Here is a 15759-nt window from a genome sequence, read left to right on the forward strand (position 1 = left end):
CAGATATATGTATTGCAAATATTTTTTTTTCCAGTCTGTGGCTTACTTTTCAATTTTATTAATGGTGCCTTTTGATGAATGAAAGTTTTTAACTTTGATGAAGTATAATTTATCATCTTTTTTCTTTTATGGTTCATGTCATCTGTTTCCTCTAAGAACTGTCTGCCTATCCCAAAGTCTTGAAGATATCTTCATATGTTTTCTTCTAGAAGTTTAATGTTTTAGCTTTTACGCTAGGTCTATAATCCATCTTGAATTATTTTTGTGTATATGATACGAGGTGAGGGTCAGGATTCATTTTTTTTCCCGTAAGTTTATCAAATTGTTCTAGTACAGTTGTTGAAAAGACTTTCTTTTCTCTCATTGAATTACATTGGTATCTTTATAAAAAAATCAATTTATAATATAGGTATTTCATATAATCTATGTAGACCTATTTCTAGATTTTCTATTTTGTCCTATTGATCTGTTTACTTATGACTATACTAATATCACACTGTCTTACTTGCTATAGCTTTACAGTGGTTCTTGAAATCAGGTAGTATGTATACTCTAGCTTTATTCTTCTTTTCCAAATTTGTTTCAGTTATTCTCAGTCCTTTGTATTTTCATATAGATTTTTTTTTTAAGATTTTATTTATTTGTTAATGAGAGACAGAGAGATTGAGAGAGTGAGCAAGAGAGTGGCAGAGAGAGAAGCAGGATCCATGCAGGGAGCCTGATGTAGGACTTGATCCCAGGTCTCCAGGATCACACCCGGGGCTGAAGGCAGTGCTAAACCTCTGAGCCACCTGGGCTGCCCTCATATAGATTTTTTTTTTAATTTTTATTTATTTATGATAGTCACAGAGAGAGAAAGAGAGGCAGAGACACAGGCAGAGAGAAGCAGGCTCCATGCACCGGGAGCCCGACGTGGGAATCAATCCTGGGTCTCCAGGATCGCGCCCTAGGCCAAAGGCAGGCGCCAAACCACTGCGCCACCCAGGGATCCCTTCATATAGATTTTTAAATAAACTTGTCATTCTCTATAAAAAACACAAGTAATATCTTAATAATGTTGAATCTTACAACCCATGATATATTGCTCTATCCATGGTATATGTTGCCATTTATTTCAATCTTCCTTTATATCTCTCATCAATGTTTTTTAGTTTTTAGGGTAGGGGTCTTACAAATCTTTTGTTAAATTTTAAAATGTTTTATTTTTTTATATTATTTGCTAGGAAGATTTCTTTTTTTTTTTTTTAAGATTTTATTTATTTATTCATGAGAGACAGAGAGAGACAGAGAGAGAGAGAGGCAGAGACACAGGCAGAGGGAGAAGCAGGCTCCACGCAGGGAGCCTGATGTGGGACTGGATCCCAGGTCTCCAGGATCACACCCTGGGCCAAAGGCAGCGCTAAACCGCTGAGCCACACAGGGATCCCGCTAGGAAGATTTCTAAGACAGATCTGTTACAATAGTCAAAGGTACCTAAAACCTAAATTTCATTTTAAAAAATACCTTTAAGTTTCTAGTTAGATACTATGGGGTTGGGGTACATAGAAGGTTAATGTAAAAGCAAATACAAAGATGATGCCAAAGAGATGTTGTAAGGGAGCATGTGAATAGGTATTAGTTCACTGTAGGGACAAAAGAAGGGATAGTAATGGGAAGAGGGCACTGCAGAGGTTCTGGGGTACTGGTAACATTTTATTTCTTGATCTGGATTACTAAGTGTGGTCAATTTGAGAAAATTCAACAAAAAGTATTTTTTATCTTTTCCAGTGTCTGATTGTATTTTAGAATCCAATTGAAAAAGTGAACTAGGGATGCCGCAGTGGCTCAGCAGTTGAGCGTCTGCTTTAGGCTCAGGGTGTGATCCCAGAGTTCCAGGATGGAGTCCCACATTGGGCTCCCTGCAAAGAGCCTGCTTCTCCCTCTGCCTATGTCTCTCCCCCTCTCTCTGTGTCTCTAATGAACAAATTTAAAAAAAGAAAGAAGTGAACTAAAATAATTTTTTTAGGGGCATATGGGTGGCTGAGTCACTTAAACAGCTGCCTTTGGCTCAGGTCATGATCTCAGGATCCTGGGATGGAGCCATGCTTCTGTCAAGCTCCCTGCTCATCTGGGAGTCTGATTTTCTCTCTGCCCCTCCCCCCGTTCATGCTTGCTCATACTTTCTCTCCCTCTCAATAAATAAATAAATAAATAAATAAATAAATAAATAAATAAATAAATAAAATATATATTTTTTAAATCTAAGGAACTAATTCATGCATTTTGTGCCAGCCTTAGATTCATGGGAGGGCAATTCATGTGAGTGATGGTTATGACTATGCTTTTATCCCCTTCCCAGTATGCTGAATTGAACTGCAATTCCTTGCAGGGGATGATAATATTTTATGTAACATTGAAACACAGCCAAGGAAATGCCGGTGCAGATTCTGAGGCTGGAATGCCTAAGAAGGACAAAGCAATGTGGGGAAATCTAAAGGAAAAGGAAAGTGGATGAGGTGGAGGGAGATAGATAAGGAGAGAATGTCAGAGGAAAACTGATATGAAGCTTTGTTCCCTGCCAGAATTAACAACTGAGTATTTATTCTTTCTTCACTTTAGCCCCAGAAGGAAAATAGCATGAAGTGATTTTAAGACCTTATATACTAAAAAAAAAAAAAAAAAAAGACCTTATATACTTACAATGTTATACTATTGTAAAGGATTCATATTAGCATGCACAGGCACACCCTGGGACATTTACTCTAAGCCTGAATCTTACTGGAATCAGAATCGATTGCTACCTTCTCTATGGTTCCATATCATTCTGTTCAGTCCTCAAGTATCATCACTCATCATACTACATTGACTTCACTTGTCTCCCTCACTTTATTGTCACCTCCCAGAGGAAAGGACAATGTTTTATTCATCTCCAAATTGCCAAGGCATAGCATACGCTGGAACCTTTGAGTAATTGCTCTATAAGTATTTGTTGCATTAAATGAATGAATTTTAGGATGATTATGCATGCAGAATTCTCAATGATTTGGGCACATAAAATCTTCTACAAAATATAAATGCTACCATTTACAAATCTTTCAAGTGTTTAATACTAATGTATTGTTTCATTTGATCATTAAAATTAATTTCTTAATGTGACTTAGTATTTCATCTAAACATGATAACAGCCCTGGATGGCACATAAAGGCAGTCATGATTAAATGAAGAGGCTAAGTTTATAACATATAAAATGAACTTATTGGAGGCCTTACAGGTAGTAGGTTTGAAAGCCAGATCTGGAATCTAGACTTCTGACTTTTCATTCAGGTAATTTCCTCTAAACAACTATATGACATATGGTAATAAAAAGCTGCCCTGCAATTTATCCTAAAGAGTTTTAATTATGGCTCTTGAATTATCTCCTTTGTGCTAGTTGAAACTGGTTCTTACTATTATCTTACTGATCCCCTCATTAACCCATGGGTCCAACACAATCTTTGACATGTATTCATTGCATACTTGCAAAAGAATCACAATTTTACCTTTTCTGAAAGTTATGGACACTTTCTGAACAATGTATGAATAAGAGCTTAAGAAACGATGCCATTTTTCCTGATCTGCGTTTCAGAGTCTAAGAAAAAATTGTACTCTCTCTGCAAATGCTGCCTCATGACCTAACTAACAAGTTTAAGGATGTGCCTTTCCGTACAGCAGTGGAAGAAGCAAACAACTTCAATGTGGGGACACCTGGGTGGCTCAGTGGTTGAGGGTCTTCCTTCAGCTTGGGGTGTGATCCTGGAGTCCTGGGATCGAGTCCCGCACTGGGCTCCCTGCATGGAGCCTGCTTCTCCCTCTGCCTGTGTCTCTGCCATTCTCTCTCTCTCTCTGTTTCTGATGAATAAATAAAATCTTAAAAGCAAAATCAAACAACAATTTCAATGTGAAGGACAAGGTACACAGAGCGAACAGAGCTGAAAAACGTTCAATTTTCATTTCTGCCCAGAAGAATCAGAGCACAAAGGGCATTGTCTCAATCCTTAGATACAACACTAGGTAGGAAGTCTCTCTCTCCACCCCCTTCCCCTTTTCCCCCCACCAACTCCCCCACCAAGGGGTTGAGAATTGGAGAGTCATATTCCTATTAATTAGCAATTCTGTACTCTGTTATTTGAACCACAGCCGGTGAGAAGAGAAAGCTGGGAAAGGAACCCGATTTTCACCATACCCTCAACACATCAAAATAAAGATACTGTTCTGAACCCAGCAAGCATCAGTCATTGCCCTCATCACCACCGTCTTTATCGTAATTCATAATCACTCGCAGAACTTGTCACAAACCTTCCGTTCTCAGCCTGCTATGTAGAATGATGGGCTTTGGAGCAGGTCATCGAGGGACTTGACCCTGTCCTTCCAGCTCTGTCTCTGGCTGATTATGTAATCTTTTGGAGCTTGGGTTCTCCATCTGTAAAAACGAGGTCATAGCTATTGAGCAAATGAAGTGAGGCGAAACAAGTAAGATAATACACCAAAAGCTCTGTGCAGGGGCACCTGGGTGGCTCCGTGGTGGAGCATCTGCCTTCGGCTCAAGGCGTGACCCCGGGGTCACGGGATCGAGTCCCGCATCCCCGTTCCCCATGGGGAGCCTGCTTCCCCCTCTGCCTGTGTCTCTGCCTCTCTCCCTGTTTCTCATGAATAAATAAATAAAACCCATTTTTTAAAAAAGGCTCTGTGCAAACTAATAGCTCTATAAAAATTACTTTCAGATGCTTGGCCATTTTCTGTTTCCTTACCTGTACCTGGAGGAACAATGGTACCCCCCACCTGGAATGCCTTTGAACCCTGGATCAGTGAATAAATGAAAGGACATTTCCTGACCTAGCGCTTAATAAATGCCAGCCGTTGGTATGATTAACGTAAGGTCCCCAAGGGGGGGCGTCGGGGCTCGAACACCTGTCCACAGTCCGCGGGGCGCTGCGCGGCCTCCCCGGCCACGGCGCTTCCGGACCGTCGGCGATGTGCGAGCGGAAGAATCCCTTCCGACGCCGTGCAGCACCGAGGCCGACCGGAACCCAAGGCCCCGGGCTGTTGAGGCGCCGGAGCCTCTTTGCGCGGGGACGCCGGCCCCGGAAGGGGCGGGGCGAGGGCGGCGCCGCCGACGGAAATCCTCCGCCTCGCGAAGATGCTGCTGGACCTGTCGGAGGAGCACAAGGAGCACCTGGCGTTCTTGCCGCAAGTGGACAGCACGGGTCAGGGGGCGCGGCAGCGGAGGGTGGCGCTCTGCGGCCTGGGAGGGGGGCCGGGGGGCCGGGGGGCCGGGGTGCGGCCGGCGCTCATGGCCTCCTGGCCTCTTCGGTTGCAGTGGTCGCCGAGTTCGGGCGGATTGCGGTGGAGTTCCTGAGGCGAGGCTCGAACCCCAAGGTCTACGAAGGCGCCGCCAGTAAGACGGGGAGGGGGGCCGCGCGCGCAGGGCCGGGGGGTGCGGGCCGGGCTGAGGGTTTGTGCAGCGCCGCGGGTCTCACTCCGTGTGGTGGGATGAAAGCAGGAGGCCCTTCGGGAGGCAGGTCCTGCCCGACGCCTAAGCCGCCTTGAGTCTGGTGTGTTTTGGGGGTTTGTTTGTTTGTTTGTTTAATTTATTTATTCATGAGAGACCGAGAGAGAGGCAGAGACACAGGCAGAGGGAGAAGCAGGCTCCGTGCAGGGGGCCCAACCCGGGACTCGATCCCGCGACCCCGGGGTCACGCCCTGGGCCGAAGGCAGGTGCTCAACCCCGGAGCCCCGCCCCCCTCCCCGGCGCCCCAGCTTTGAGCTTTTTCAAGCTCCCACTAAGTCGGTATTGTCATGCGTCCGGTGCACATAATACCACGTAATACCACGTAATACCACCTGCGAGAGATGCTGTGATGCTTAAATGCACCCAAGTGCGCGGAGTAGCTGGGTGAGCCCATTAACGTCGCGCAGGTGCATGTTTATTTTTAACTAATTAATTAATTAATTAATTATTCATGATAGACACAGGAGAGGCAGAGGGAGAAGCAGGTTCCACGCAGGGAGCCCGATGCGGAACTCGATCCCGGGACCCCAGGATCACGCCCTGGGCCGAAGGCTGACGCTCAACCGCTGAGCCACCCAGGGATTCCCCCCCCGCCCCGGGTGCATGTTTATAACTAGTTGTTCAGACGTCCGCTTTTGCTGCAGTTTTTTTTTTTTTTTTTTTTTTTTTCCCTGCTGGACGAGGGTGTTTTCTGAGATGGTCAGTCCCTGGAGTTCCTCTTCTGCCAGACTTGAAATAATAGCCGGGCGATCCAGAGGAGGACGGTGCTCCTGATAACCAGTTTCCAGGGGTCTGCATTTTGTAGAGGTTACACCGCAGAGCAGGAGGGTGGGGGGAGGGTGGATATTGAAGGCGTTGTTGTGGCAGCGGAGCCTGAACAGGAGGTTTTTTTCATTGCAGTGCTTGAAAATATGAAATATGAAATATGGATATTTATTCCTAAATGAGAAAATTTTTAAAGATTTTATTTATTTATTCATGAGAGACACAGAGAGAGAGAAAGAGAGAGAGAGAGAGGGAGAGGCAGAGACATAGGTAGAGGGAGAAGGCCAGAGGCGCGACTGGATTTGGGGACTCCGGGATCCCTACCTGAGCCACCCAGGTTCCCACCTAAATAACAATTTTAATAAAAAGGATAAACGTCACACAATAATTTATTTGCTTGTTTTTTTCTGCTTTCCCAGGAAAACTCAGTGTGAGCAGTGACACTGTCCAGCATGGTGTGGAAGGATTAACATACCTTCTCACTGAAAGCTCAAAGCTTATGGTAAGGGCTTTCTTACCATGTATTTATTTCTTTGACCTTAAAAAGGCCCGGTATACTCTACATCACAGGCCTGGCAGGCACCTGCTTATTTTAGTAATGTTGTTAATGCTTTGTAATTGACTTAGTGAAGTCAATGCCTACACAATGTGACTATAATGTGATCTGCTGATATGAATGCCTCTTGCTAGTATAATTAGAATTACCTCTAATTCTGCACGTTATTAAAACCACGTACAAGAGTATGTATCCTAGGAGGAGGGAGAATTAAATGATTTTTTTGCATGTGCATCTTCGCAGGATCTAGCCTGATGGAGAATAAGAGAGAAACTGGGCATTCTAGCAATTGTTTTAATGTTTTAATAAAAGTATTTTTATGTATCAGAGACAGATGCTGGAATGGTGGGCAAGAGTTACCTTTGAATATAAAGGATATTGTTTCTCTTACCAAGTAGAAAAGAATTAGGGGATATCATGTTCTTTTGTGTATATCAAATATTTTAGCATTTACCAGACAAAGGTAAATTTAATGTTCTCACTTTCAGATTTCTGAACTGGATTTCCAAGACTCTGTTTTTGTTTTGGGATTCTCTGAAGAATTGAACAAATTACTGCTTCAGCTTTATCTGGACAACAGAAAAGAGATAAGAACTATTCTGAGTGAACTGTCACCAGACCTTCCAAGTTACCACAGCCTTGAATGGCGACTGGATGTACAGGTATGGCTCTGCCGACCCCACGTGATATACAATATAAGATTAATTTTGGCTCTATGTCCTTAGGTTTGTTGTATTCTTTACCACCTTAACCAAACTTTGGTTTCAAACAGTTTTTTTGAATGTTTATTTTGACACCATTTCACAAATAGTTCATTTTCTTATATGCTTAATGTGTTTAGATTAATTTTCAAAGTTTGTAAGAAAGGGGTTATTTGGAAAGGAGACGGTCATACAAATTTTTAAGTCGTATTTGATTTTATGAAACTTTTATGCTTAAACAAAACACACATGAATTAAAGTGCACAGGTCATTGTAAAGCTCAATTGAGTTATCACATGGTGAAAACCCACACTTGCCCATGATAGGCACCCCAGAAGCATCCTCTTTGCCTCCTACCAATTGCTTCCCCTTCCTTTCTTTCCAAAGGTAACCAGCGTCCTGACTTTAAATACATAGATTACTTTTGCCTGTTCTTTAACTTTCCATATACAGAACGATTCAGTAAATATTCTTTTGTGTCTGGCTTGTACACATTCTGTTTGAAAGATTCAATTGTTTTTAAAGGCACACAGATAACCAAACGGAGTTCTCAGACTCTTACATGTAGCCCTTTATCAAGCAGTGTGACAGATAAGTTTGATAGATGTTTATTGAATGTCATCCATTTCCTGATTAGAGCTATGCCAAATGCTTTGTGACACAGAAGTTATACAACACACTGCCCTATATTTAGCATATCACATTTCTATGGTAAAAACTGGAGGCCCGAGTGGTGCATGCAAACCTAAACCTCTTCTGCTTTTGAACACAAGCCAGCACACACACACACACACACACACACACACACACACACGAACACACACACACACTCACGCATTCTGTATCTCCTGTAGAAAACTATATCTCACATTTTCTTGGTCAAGGGACTTCATGATTAAAGATTTCTTATTTTGGGAGGCAAGATTTTTAGAATTTGAAATGTTTAAAATTTTACAGGCGATTCCTATGAGAAGCCAACCTGAGACCCACTCTTTTCTGTGCCAGAGAATAGTTCCTGGTGCTGGAGATCCTGCAGTCAGCAAGCGAGACAAGATAGTTACTGCCAGAAATGAAATATGTCACTCAATAAGATAATACTGGCTAGACCAGTGCTCTTCAGGGGAAAAAACAAAACAAAACAGTATAATGAATATGATAGGGGATAGCTGGAGTCCAAGGCTCTTCCAGATGAAGGGGTCAGGATAGGCCTCAGGTACCTTTTGAGGGTAGATCTAAATCTTAAAGTGTCATGGAAATTGCTCAAAGAAAAGCATTCCAGGCAGAAGGAGAAAAAAAAAGTCCCAAAATATCTTAACATTTTCTCAGATGAAAAAGATGTTATCTAGTTAGGGATATTAGATGTTCTCAAAATAACTAGTAACTAAAGATAGTTATAAAAGAAATTTCTGGAGGGGGAAAAATGTAATTGTATAAATGAAGGTACAACTGAGTACTGTATTTCAAAATCCTATAACGTAATTCAGTGTACAGTTGCAGGAACCAGAAAAGCTTCAACAAAAGGAGATGAAGGGATCCCTGGGTGGCGCAGCGGTTTGGCGCCTGCCTTTGGTCCAGGGTGTGATCCTGGAGACCCAGGATCGAATCCCATGTCGGGCTCCCGGTGCATGGAGCCTGCTTCTCCCTCTGCCTGTGTCTCTGCCTCTCTCTCTCTGTGTGACTATCATAAATAAATAAAAATTTATAAAAAAACAAAAAAAAGGAGATGAAATTTCAGAAGGATGCATGAATGAGAAAACCAGTGCTAATCTTGAAAGACGAGGCAGCAAAAGTTGTAAAGGCCCACATGGATATGGGAATGAGTATTGAATATGTGGTACAGTGCACTAGTCCCCAAACTTGACTATATATTGAAATGGCCTGGGTAGTTTTAAATTTTTCTCATCTGTGTTCAACCCCCAGAGATTCTAATTTATTGTTATGCGATTTGGCCTGGGCATCAGGATTTTTTAAACCTTGTTACCTGGATATTTCTGACTTGCAAGGAAGTTTGTAAACCACTGTTAGAGTGGATTCTTCCTTTTTGAATGGTGGTAAGATGGTCTAAACAAGTTACAGAAATCCAGTTAGAGGGTTTAGCAATTATAATCCAGTCTGATTAGTGCTTGAATAGGTATAAACACAGATGTGGCTCCATGAAGGCAGGTACTGTGCCTCGTTCACTCCTCTGTCCCCAGCACAATGTCTGGTACATAATGGGCATTCGGTACTGAATATTTTAAAAGGTGGGGGTTGGGGGGGTAAATAGCTTCTTAACAAATTTTGTATCAAGTATTTTTTATACAGTTATCATGTGCTAGGTGGTATGGATTCACAAAGAATCAGACACAGTTCATGCTCTTGGAGACCCCGTAAGAAGCAAATCCTGTGGGGTTCCTAGGGAGGAGGAGATCACTATTGCTAAGCTTTTATGTTTCAATCCTCTCAAAATAACCAGGTGGAGGAGGTGTGGGGATGGTCATGTTCATGAGATTCAGCAGTAAATTATCTTATACATCTTTCTCTCTCTCTCTTGGGTAGGGATAGTTTCTGGCTTTTGGGTTCTGCTAGCCCTTAAAAATTATTTTTTTGGCTTTATTGATTTGCTTTAAGTTTTTCCATTATGAAGACATCTTTAGAAATTAGAAACTTAAGGAGTTGAATTTTCTAAAACTCTGGAGAGCTCATTTACCTCATGAAATGGGTTTGAATAGCCATGTTATTGCAGGGACTAATAGTTTAAAGTTGAGGGTATACTGAATGAATATTGCTTCTTATGGTGAAATGCATTTAAGGGCTGAAAAGCTTCTAAGAGAACTAATGGATTTTCTGAGCTCATTAGTCGAAATTTTTACAAGGGATTTTAACCAGAGTAGATTCTCCTGGTTATGGGAGGAAGACTTGTCAGGTGAAGATCAGTTAAATGACTGGGAAACTTTTTTTTTTTAATTTTCATTTATTTATGATAGTCACAGAGAGAGAGAGAGAGGCAAAGACACAGGCAGAGGGAGAAGCAGGCTCCACGCACCAGGAGCCCGATGTGGGATTCGATCCTGGGTCTCCAGGATCACACCCTGGGCCAAAGACAGGCGCTAAACCGCTGCGCCACCCAGGGATCCCAAATGACTGGGAAACTATTAACAGGATATAGGACCTTTCATTTTTTAGTAACTCAATTGTCTCATGGACACTGGTAGTGAAAGGACATTACCATCTAATTATTGTGCAGTTGCTTATGAGAAATACATCAGTCATCATAGTTTAGTTTAATTTCTAATAGAAACATTTCCCTTCATAAATTGCCAGCACAATTGATGCATTTGATAGCATCAGTAAACTGCATCTGAGACTGGTATAGGGAGATTTACCTTTAGGACTGATTCATTTATTTTTTTTTTTTTAAAGATTTTATTTATTTATGCATGAGAGACACAGAGAGGGAGGCAGAGACACAGGCAGAGAGAGAAGCAGGCTTCATGCAGGGAGCCCAATGTTGGACTCGATCCCGGGTCTCTAGGATCACACCCTGGGCCAAAGGTGGTGCTAAACTGCTGAGCCACCCAGGAGTGATCCATTTAAATTGCTGTTGTTATTTTTACAAGACGGACAGGATTTCATCCTTATCAAAAAAATGAGTCCATATCAAGAATTTTGTGGACTACTGTTCATCCTTAGTGTCACTGAACTTTCTCTCCGAGAATAAAAAAGGTCTGATCGTCTTACTAGGTGTTTGTTAGGGATGTTGTATCATCTTTATTTAGAAATGTTAAAGAATGGTATGGATATGAATTTGTAAAGGATATTAACTTAGATATTATGTTCTCTAAAAATTTGAGGATAGATCGAGTGACCTTAAGTATTTGAACAAAAAGTTCATGGCTTAATTACACACCTAGATACATTTGGTCCCTATCCGTCAATGCAGAGATAGAGGAAAGAGAAGGATAAGCAATGTGTAAGTGAATGGATAAGTATTATTTTCAGTCATCATACTCTATCTTTCATACCTATAATTTTCTGTACTAGAGAAATGATCGTAAAGAGATAATTTAACTCACAAGTACCTACATTATATTTGGAGACTGGCTCACTGAAGGGGATTGTCGTATTGTTTCCAAATTATTTTTCAACATTAAATTTCAGCTGTGGATCAGTATCTTGGGTTTGGAAGCCAGATCACCTAGAATTAATTGGAAGAAGTTATTAGAATATTCTATGTCGTGGTATGAAATTAATCCTGAAATCTCAGGTTAGATTTGTTACTTGCTAGAAGGCTCTTCAATTTGGCTTTGTGTCCTTTTGATAGGACTCTGATAGTTTCAGGTAGCAATCTTGCTTTCTTGTATAACAAGATGTTTCAGGCTCATGATGTCTCAGATCTCTAATCAGCTGTTACTTTAAGAAGGTCCTGGTTCCTTTTAAGGAAGAATGGTCTTTGGAGAACAGTCTGGTGCTAGGACTAAATTCTGTTGCTTCCAAGTTAGCCATTGTTTCTAGAGTTTGTGGTTTTTTTCTTTTAAAAATGCGTCAATAATAAGATACTCTTAATCATAGGAAACAAACTGAGGGTTGCTGGAGGGGAGAAAGGTGGAGGGACAGGGTAACTGGGTGATGGGCATTAAGGAGGGCACATGATATTATGAGCACTGAGTATTATATAAGACTGATGAATCACTGCCCTGTACCTCTGAAACCAATAATATATTATATTATTATATATTCATTAATTGAATTTGAATAAAAATTTTAAAAATATATCAATAGTATTTTTTAATTTCAGAATATATCATACCCACAAAAGATTATAGATACTCAGTTCAAAGAATAATAATAAAACAAGTACTTATTGCCACGCTTAAGAAATATAGCAAAACCATGTGTGACCTCCCCCAATTATAACCCCTCCCACGCTACTGAAGGTAACCATTATCCTGAATTTTCTCTTAATACTTTCTTTATAGTTTTTTTGTGCATATTTTTTCATTAAACTTTAGTTTTTGTTTTCTTCTGCAACTTGCTTTTGATTGAACATACTTTAAGGTTTATCCATAGCAATTTATATTGCTGTAGTTTTTTTTTTTTTTTTTAAACAATTTATTTATTTATTCATGAGAGACAGACAGAGAGAGAGGCAGAGGGAGAGGCAGGCTCCATGCCGGGAGCCGGATGTGGGACTTGATGCTGGAACCCCAGGGTCACAACCTGAGCCAAAGGCAGACACTCAAGGCTGAGCCACCTGGTCATCCCTGTAGTTTGTTTCTTTTTGTTGCTATTTAGTAAGCATTTTACTGTATGAATATTCTCAGTGTATCCATTCTATTACTAAAGAACACTGAAGACCTAATTTTTGACTCTTGGAACCCAAAACAATTACTGTGTAAATGTATACATGTAAGAATTCAAGGTATATACCTAGGAGTGGAATTGATGGTAATGTATATTGTTTTCCAAAGCAGTGAGAGTTCCCATGACAGTTGCTCACAGTGCCTCCAAATGGATAGGTTTTTAATTCTTGCCAGTCTGATATGTATAAAATAGTACCTTATGGTTTTATTGGCCATTTTCCTGATTTCTAATAAAATTGAACACATGTTCAATTGTTCAAAACAATTTCCTATGTTTATTTATTTGTGTTACTTCTTTTGTGAAGTGCTTACTTAGGTCTTCTGCACATTTTTCTCTTGGTCTTGTGGGGTTTTTTTCTGCTTGTGTTATTGTTGTTTTTAATCAGAACAGGTTGTCATACATTCTGAATACTAATCTTTTTTTTGGTTATATAGGTTACAAAATATCTTCTCTCAGTTTGTGGCTTGTTTTCTACCATCTTTAGGTATCCTTTGGAAGAAAATGTATTAATTTTAATGTATTTCCATTTATCAGTTTTTTTCTTTATGGTTTGTGCCTTTTATTATCATGTTTAAGAAATTTTGTATGGAAAGGTTGTGTACATATTCTCTTCTCTTTTCCAAAGTTTCTTAGAGTTTATTTTTCATTTTGAAGTCTGTGATTCATGTAAAATTTGATTTTTGTATATGGTATAAAGTAATTATAAATATTCAGCGTGATTATTAAATAGTAATTATGCTCTTATTCCATTTAAAATGAAGCTTGCAAGCAGAAGCCTCAGGCAACAGATTAAACCATCAGTGACTATAAAGCTACACCTTAATCAGAATGGAGATCACAACACCAAAGTTCTGCAGACAGACCCAGCCACTCTGCTTCATTTGGTTCAACAATTGGAACAAGCGTTGGAGGAAATGAAAACAAACCACTGTAGGCGGGTTGTGCGGAATATCAAGTAGTTCCAGCTTTAAGGATTTATTCCCTTTGAATCACTCGTGAATCAATGATATGCAGTGGTTATTTTTCAAAATTAATCTTTTATTAATTGACAGTGATACATACATATAGTTTCCATAAAATTTCTTTTCTTAAGACAAGATATTGAAGGCACGATCAAAAGCTAAAGTAAAGTTCCTTTCCTGGTGCTAAATGTGGTCAGTTTCCTTAACAAATTAAGATGTATTTTGTATTTTAAATGTGTAAGTAGAATTCAATCACCTGGAAATGAGTCTACACTGTTCATACCTTTCGTGTATGTGAATGTCTTTTTTTGGTACTTCTTTTGATTTGTTAACTTTATTATTTTCTTCTTTATTGACCAAAATTTGAAAATAAAATTCACAATGTAATACCATTGCTATTCAGAATATTTTTAGACAGTTCATTGTTTTTGACCTTTAAAAGCACCCACAATGTTATTAGCCGCAGAATAGGTGGAAATAAATATGAATTTTTTAAAATGCTCTATTGTTTAGACAGTTCATGCATTTTTCCTTGCTAGCAAAAGTAATAAGTACTTACCATGTTGCTTAAGCTTGAGTTGTCATGGCTAATTGCTTAAATGGTACTCAGATTTGTGTGATCATATGTTACATTTTTTCAGGGACTACATTTTTCCCCTAGTACCCAAAGCATCTAAGAGACGCTGTATGTACATTTATATACAATGAATGCAGGAGTAATATAATCACTTCTTAATTATCTGAATATAAATTACACTTTTTTAAAAAAGATTTTATTTATTTGAGAGAAAGAGTATGAGAGAGTACAAGCAGGGTAAGGACAGAGGGAAAGGGAGAAGCAGACTCCCCGTCAAGCTAGTAGCCTCATGTGGGGCTCGATCCCAGGACCCTGAGATCATGATCCGAGCCGAAGGCAGACAATCAACTGAGCCACCCAGGCGCCACTACGGTCACTTTTTTTTTTTTTAAGATTTTATTTATTTATTCATGAGAGACAGAGAGAGAGGCGGAGACATAGGCAGAGGGAGAAGCAGGCTCCATGCAGGAGCCTGATGCAGGGCTTGATCCCAGGACCCTGGGGTCACGACCTGAGCCAAAGACAGATACTCAACTGCTGAGCCACCCAGATGTCCCCAGTCACTTTTTTATAATTTTATTTGAATAAAGTTTAGAGGGCAAAGGGAGGCCAAGTTTACTACATTTAAGTACCCCTTCTTTACAAACTTGATTTTTTTTTTGGTAACTATAAGCTATTGGCTTGAAAAACTCAGATGCTGATGTATCATGTCAGCCTGATGAGTACAAGGACACAGGGAGACTTAGGAGGACAAGGAGACTTGAGTGGCAGACTTAAGGAGAAAAATCACGGAAGGGTGGAAATGGAGGTTCAGTCTTAAATATGTATTCAGGGTCTTCTGAGAGCTTCATTCTCATGGAACAACTCAAGTATGCCTTTAGAACAATCACACTTAAGGTGTACTCTAGGTTCTGTCAATATCTTCTGTCCTAAGAGAGATTTTTGGGTCAGAGTGACAGCTTTTTTTTTTTCTCTCTTAACCAAGAGCCTAGCAGGGAACAGAGGCCAGTGGAAGAAAAGCACAAGTTTAATTGCCACCGCAAGCAATTGGGCCACCCTTTCCCATAGGTATATGTTCTGTAGTTGCAAAGAAACTAGTATGACATATTAATTAAATTCTAATCAAATAAATTTTAATTTTCATGATAACTTGATTAATGAAGCTGACATGTTAACCTCACAAAAAAGAAACTTTATATTATGTGAAATAGTACTCGCTTCGGCAGCACATATACTAAAATATATATTACGTGAAATAATAGTAGCACATCAACAGGTTTAAAAGCAACATACCTGCCAAGCTCATATGATAAAAAATAGCTCTATGA

General features: G+C 40.0%; 2 protein-coding genes across 6 annotated transcripts in view; one reads left to right on the forward strand and one right to left on the reverse strand.

Annotated features, from left to right (window-relative positions):
* Nucleotides 1–5050, reverse strand: part of RNF13 (ring finger protein 13) — a 201251-nt gene extending 196201 nt beyond the window's left edge. For 2 of the 5 annotated variants that reach the window (XM_072792309.1, XM_072792302.1), the window contains exons 1-2: nucleotides 4927–5050; nucleotides 4315–4438 (exon numbers count right to left, since the gene is read on the reverse strand). The gene's annotated coding sequence lies outside the window, so the exon portion shown is untranslated. Of the gene's footprint in view, nucleotides 1–4314; nucleotides 4439–4766 lie in introns of all 5 variants that reach the window. The other 3 variants (XM_072792301.1, XM_072792299.1, XM_072792305.1) reach the window with 3 other exon arrangements.
* Nucleotides 5051–5067: 17 nt separating this feature from the next.
* On the forward strand, nucleotides 5068–14241 carry COMMD2 (COMM domain containing 2). Its single transcript, XM_072792311.1, has 5 exons — nucleotides 5068–5222; nucleotides 5336–5413; nucleotides 6712–6794; nucleotides 7337–7510; nucleotides 13654–14241. The coding sequence occupies exons 1-5, from the start codon at nucleotides 5156–5158 to the stop codon at nucleotides 13849–13851; spliced, it is 600 nt and encodes a 199-aa protein (XP_072648412.1). The 5' UTR covers nucleotides 5068–5155; the 3' UTR covers nucleotides 13852–14241.
* Nucleotides 14242–15759: the final 1518 nt, after the last annotated feature.

The sequence above is a fragment of the Canis lupus genome, chromosome 22 (genome assembly GCF_048164855.1).
Source record: "Canis lupus baileyi chromosome 22, mCanLup2.hap1, whole genome shotgun sequence".
Classification (NCBI taxonomy): Eukaryota; Metazoa; Chordata; class Mammalia; order Carnivora; family Canidae; genus Canis; species Canis lupus.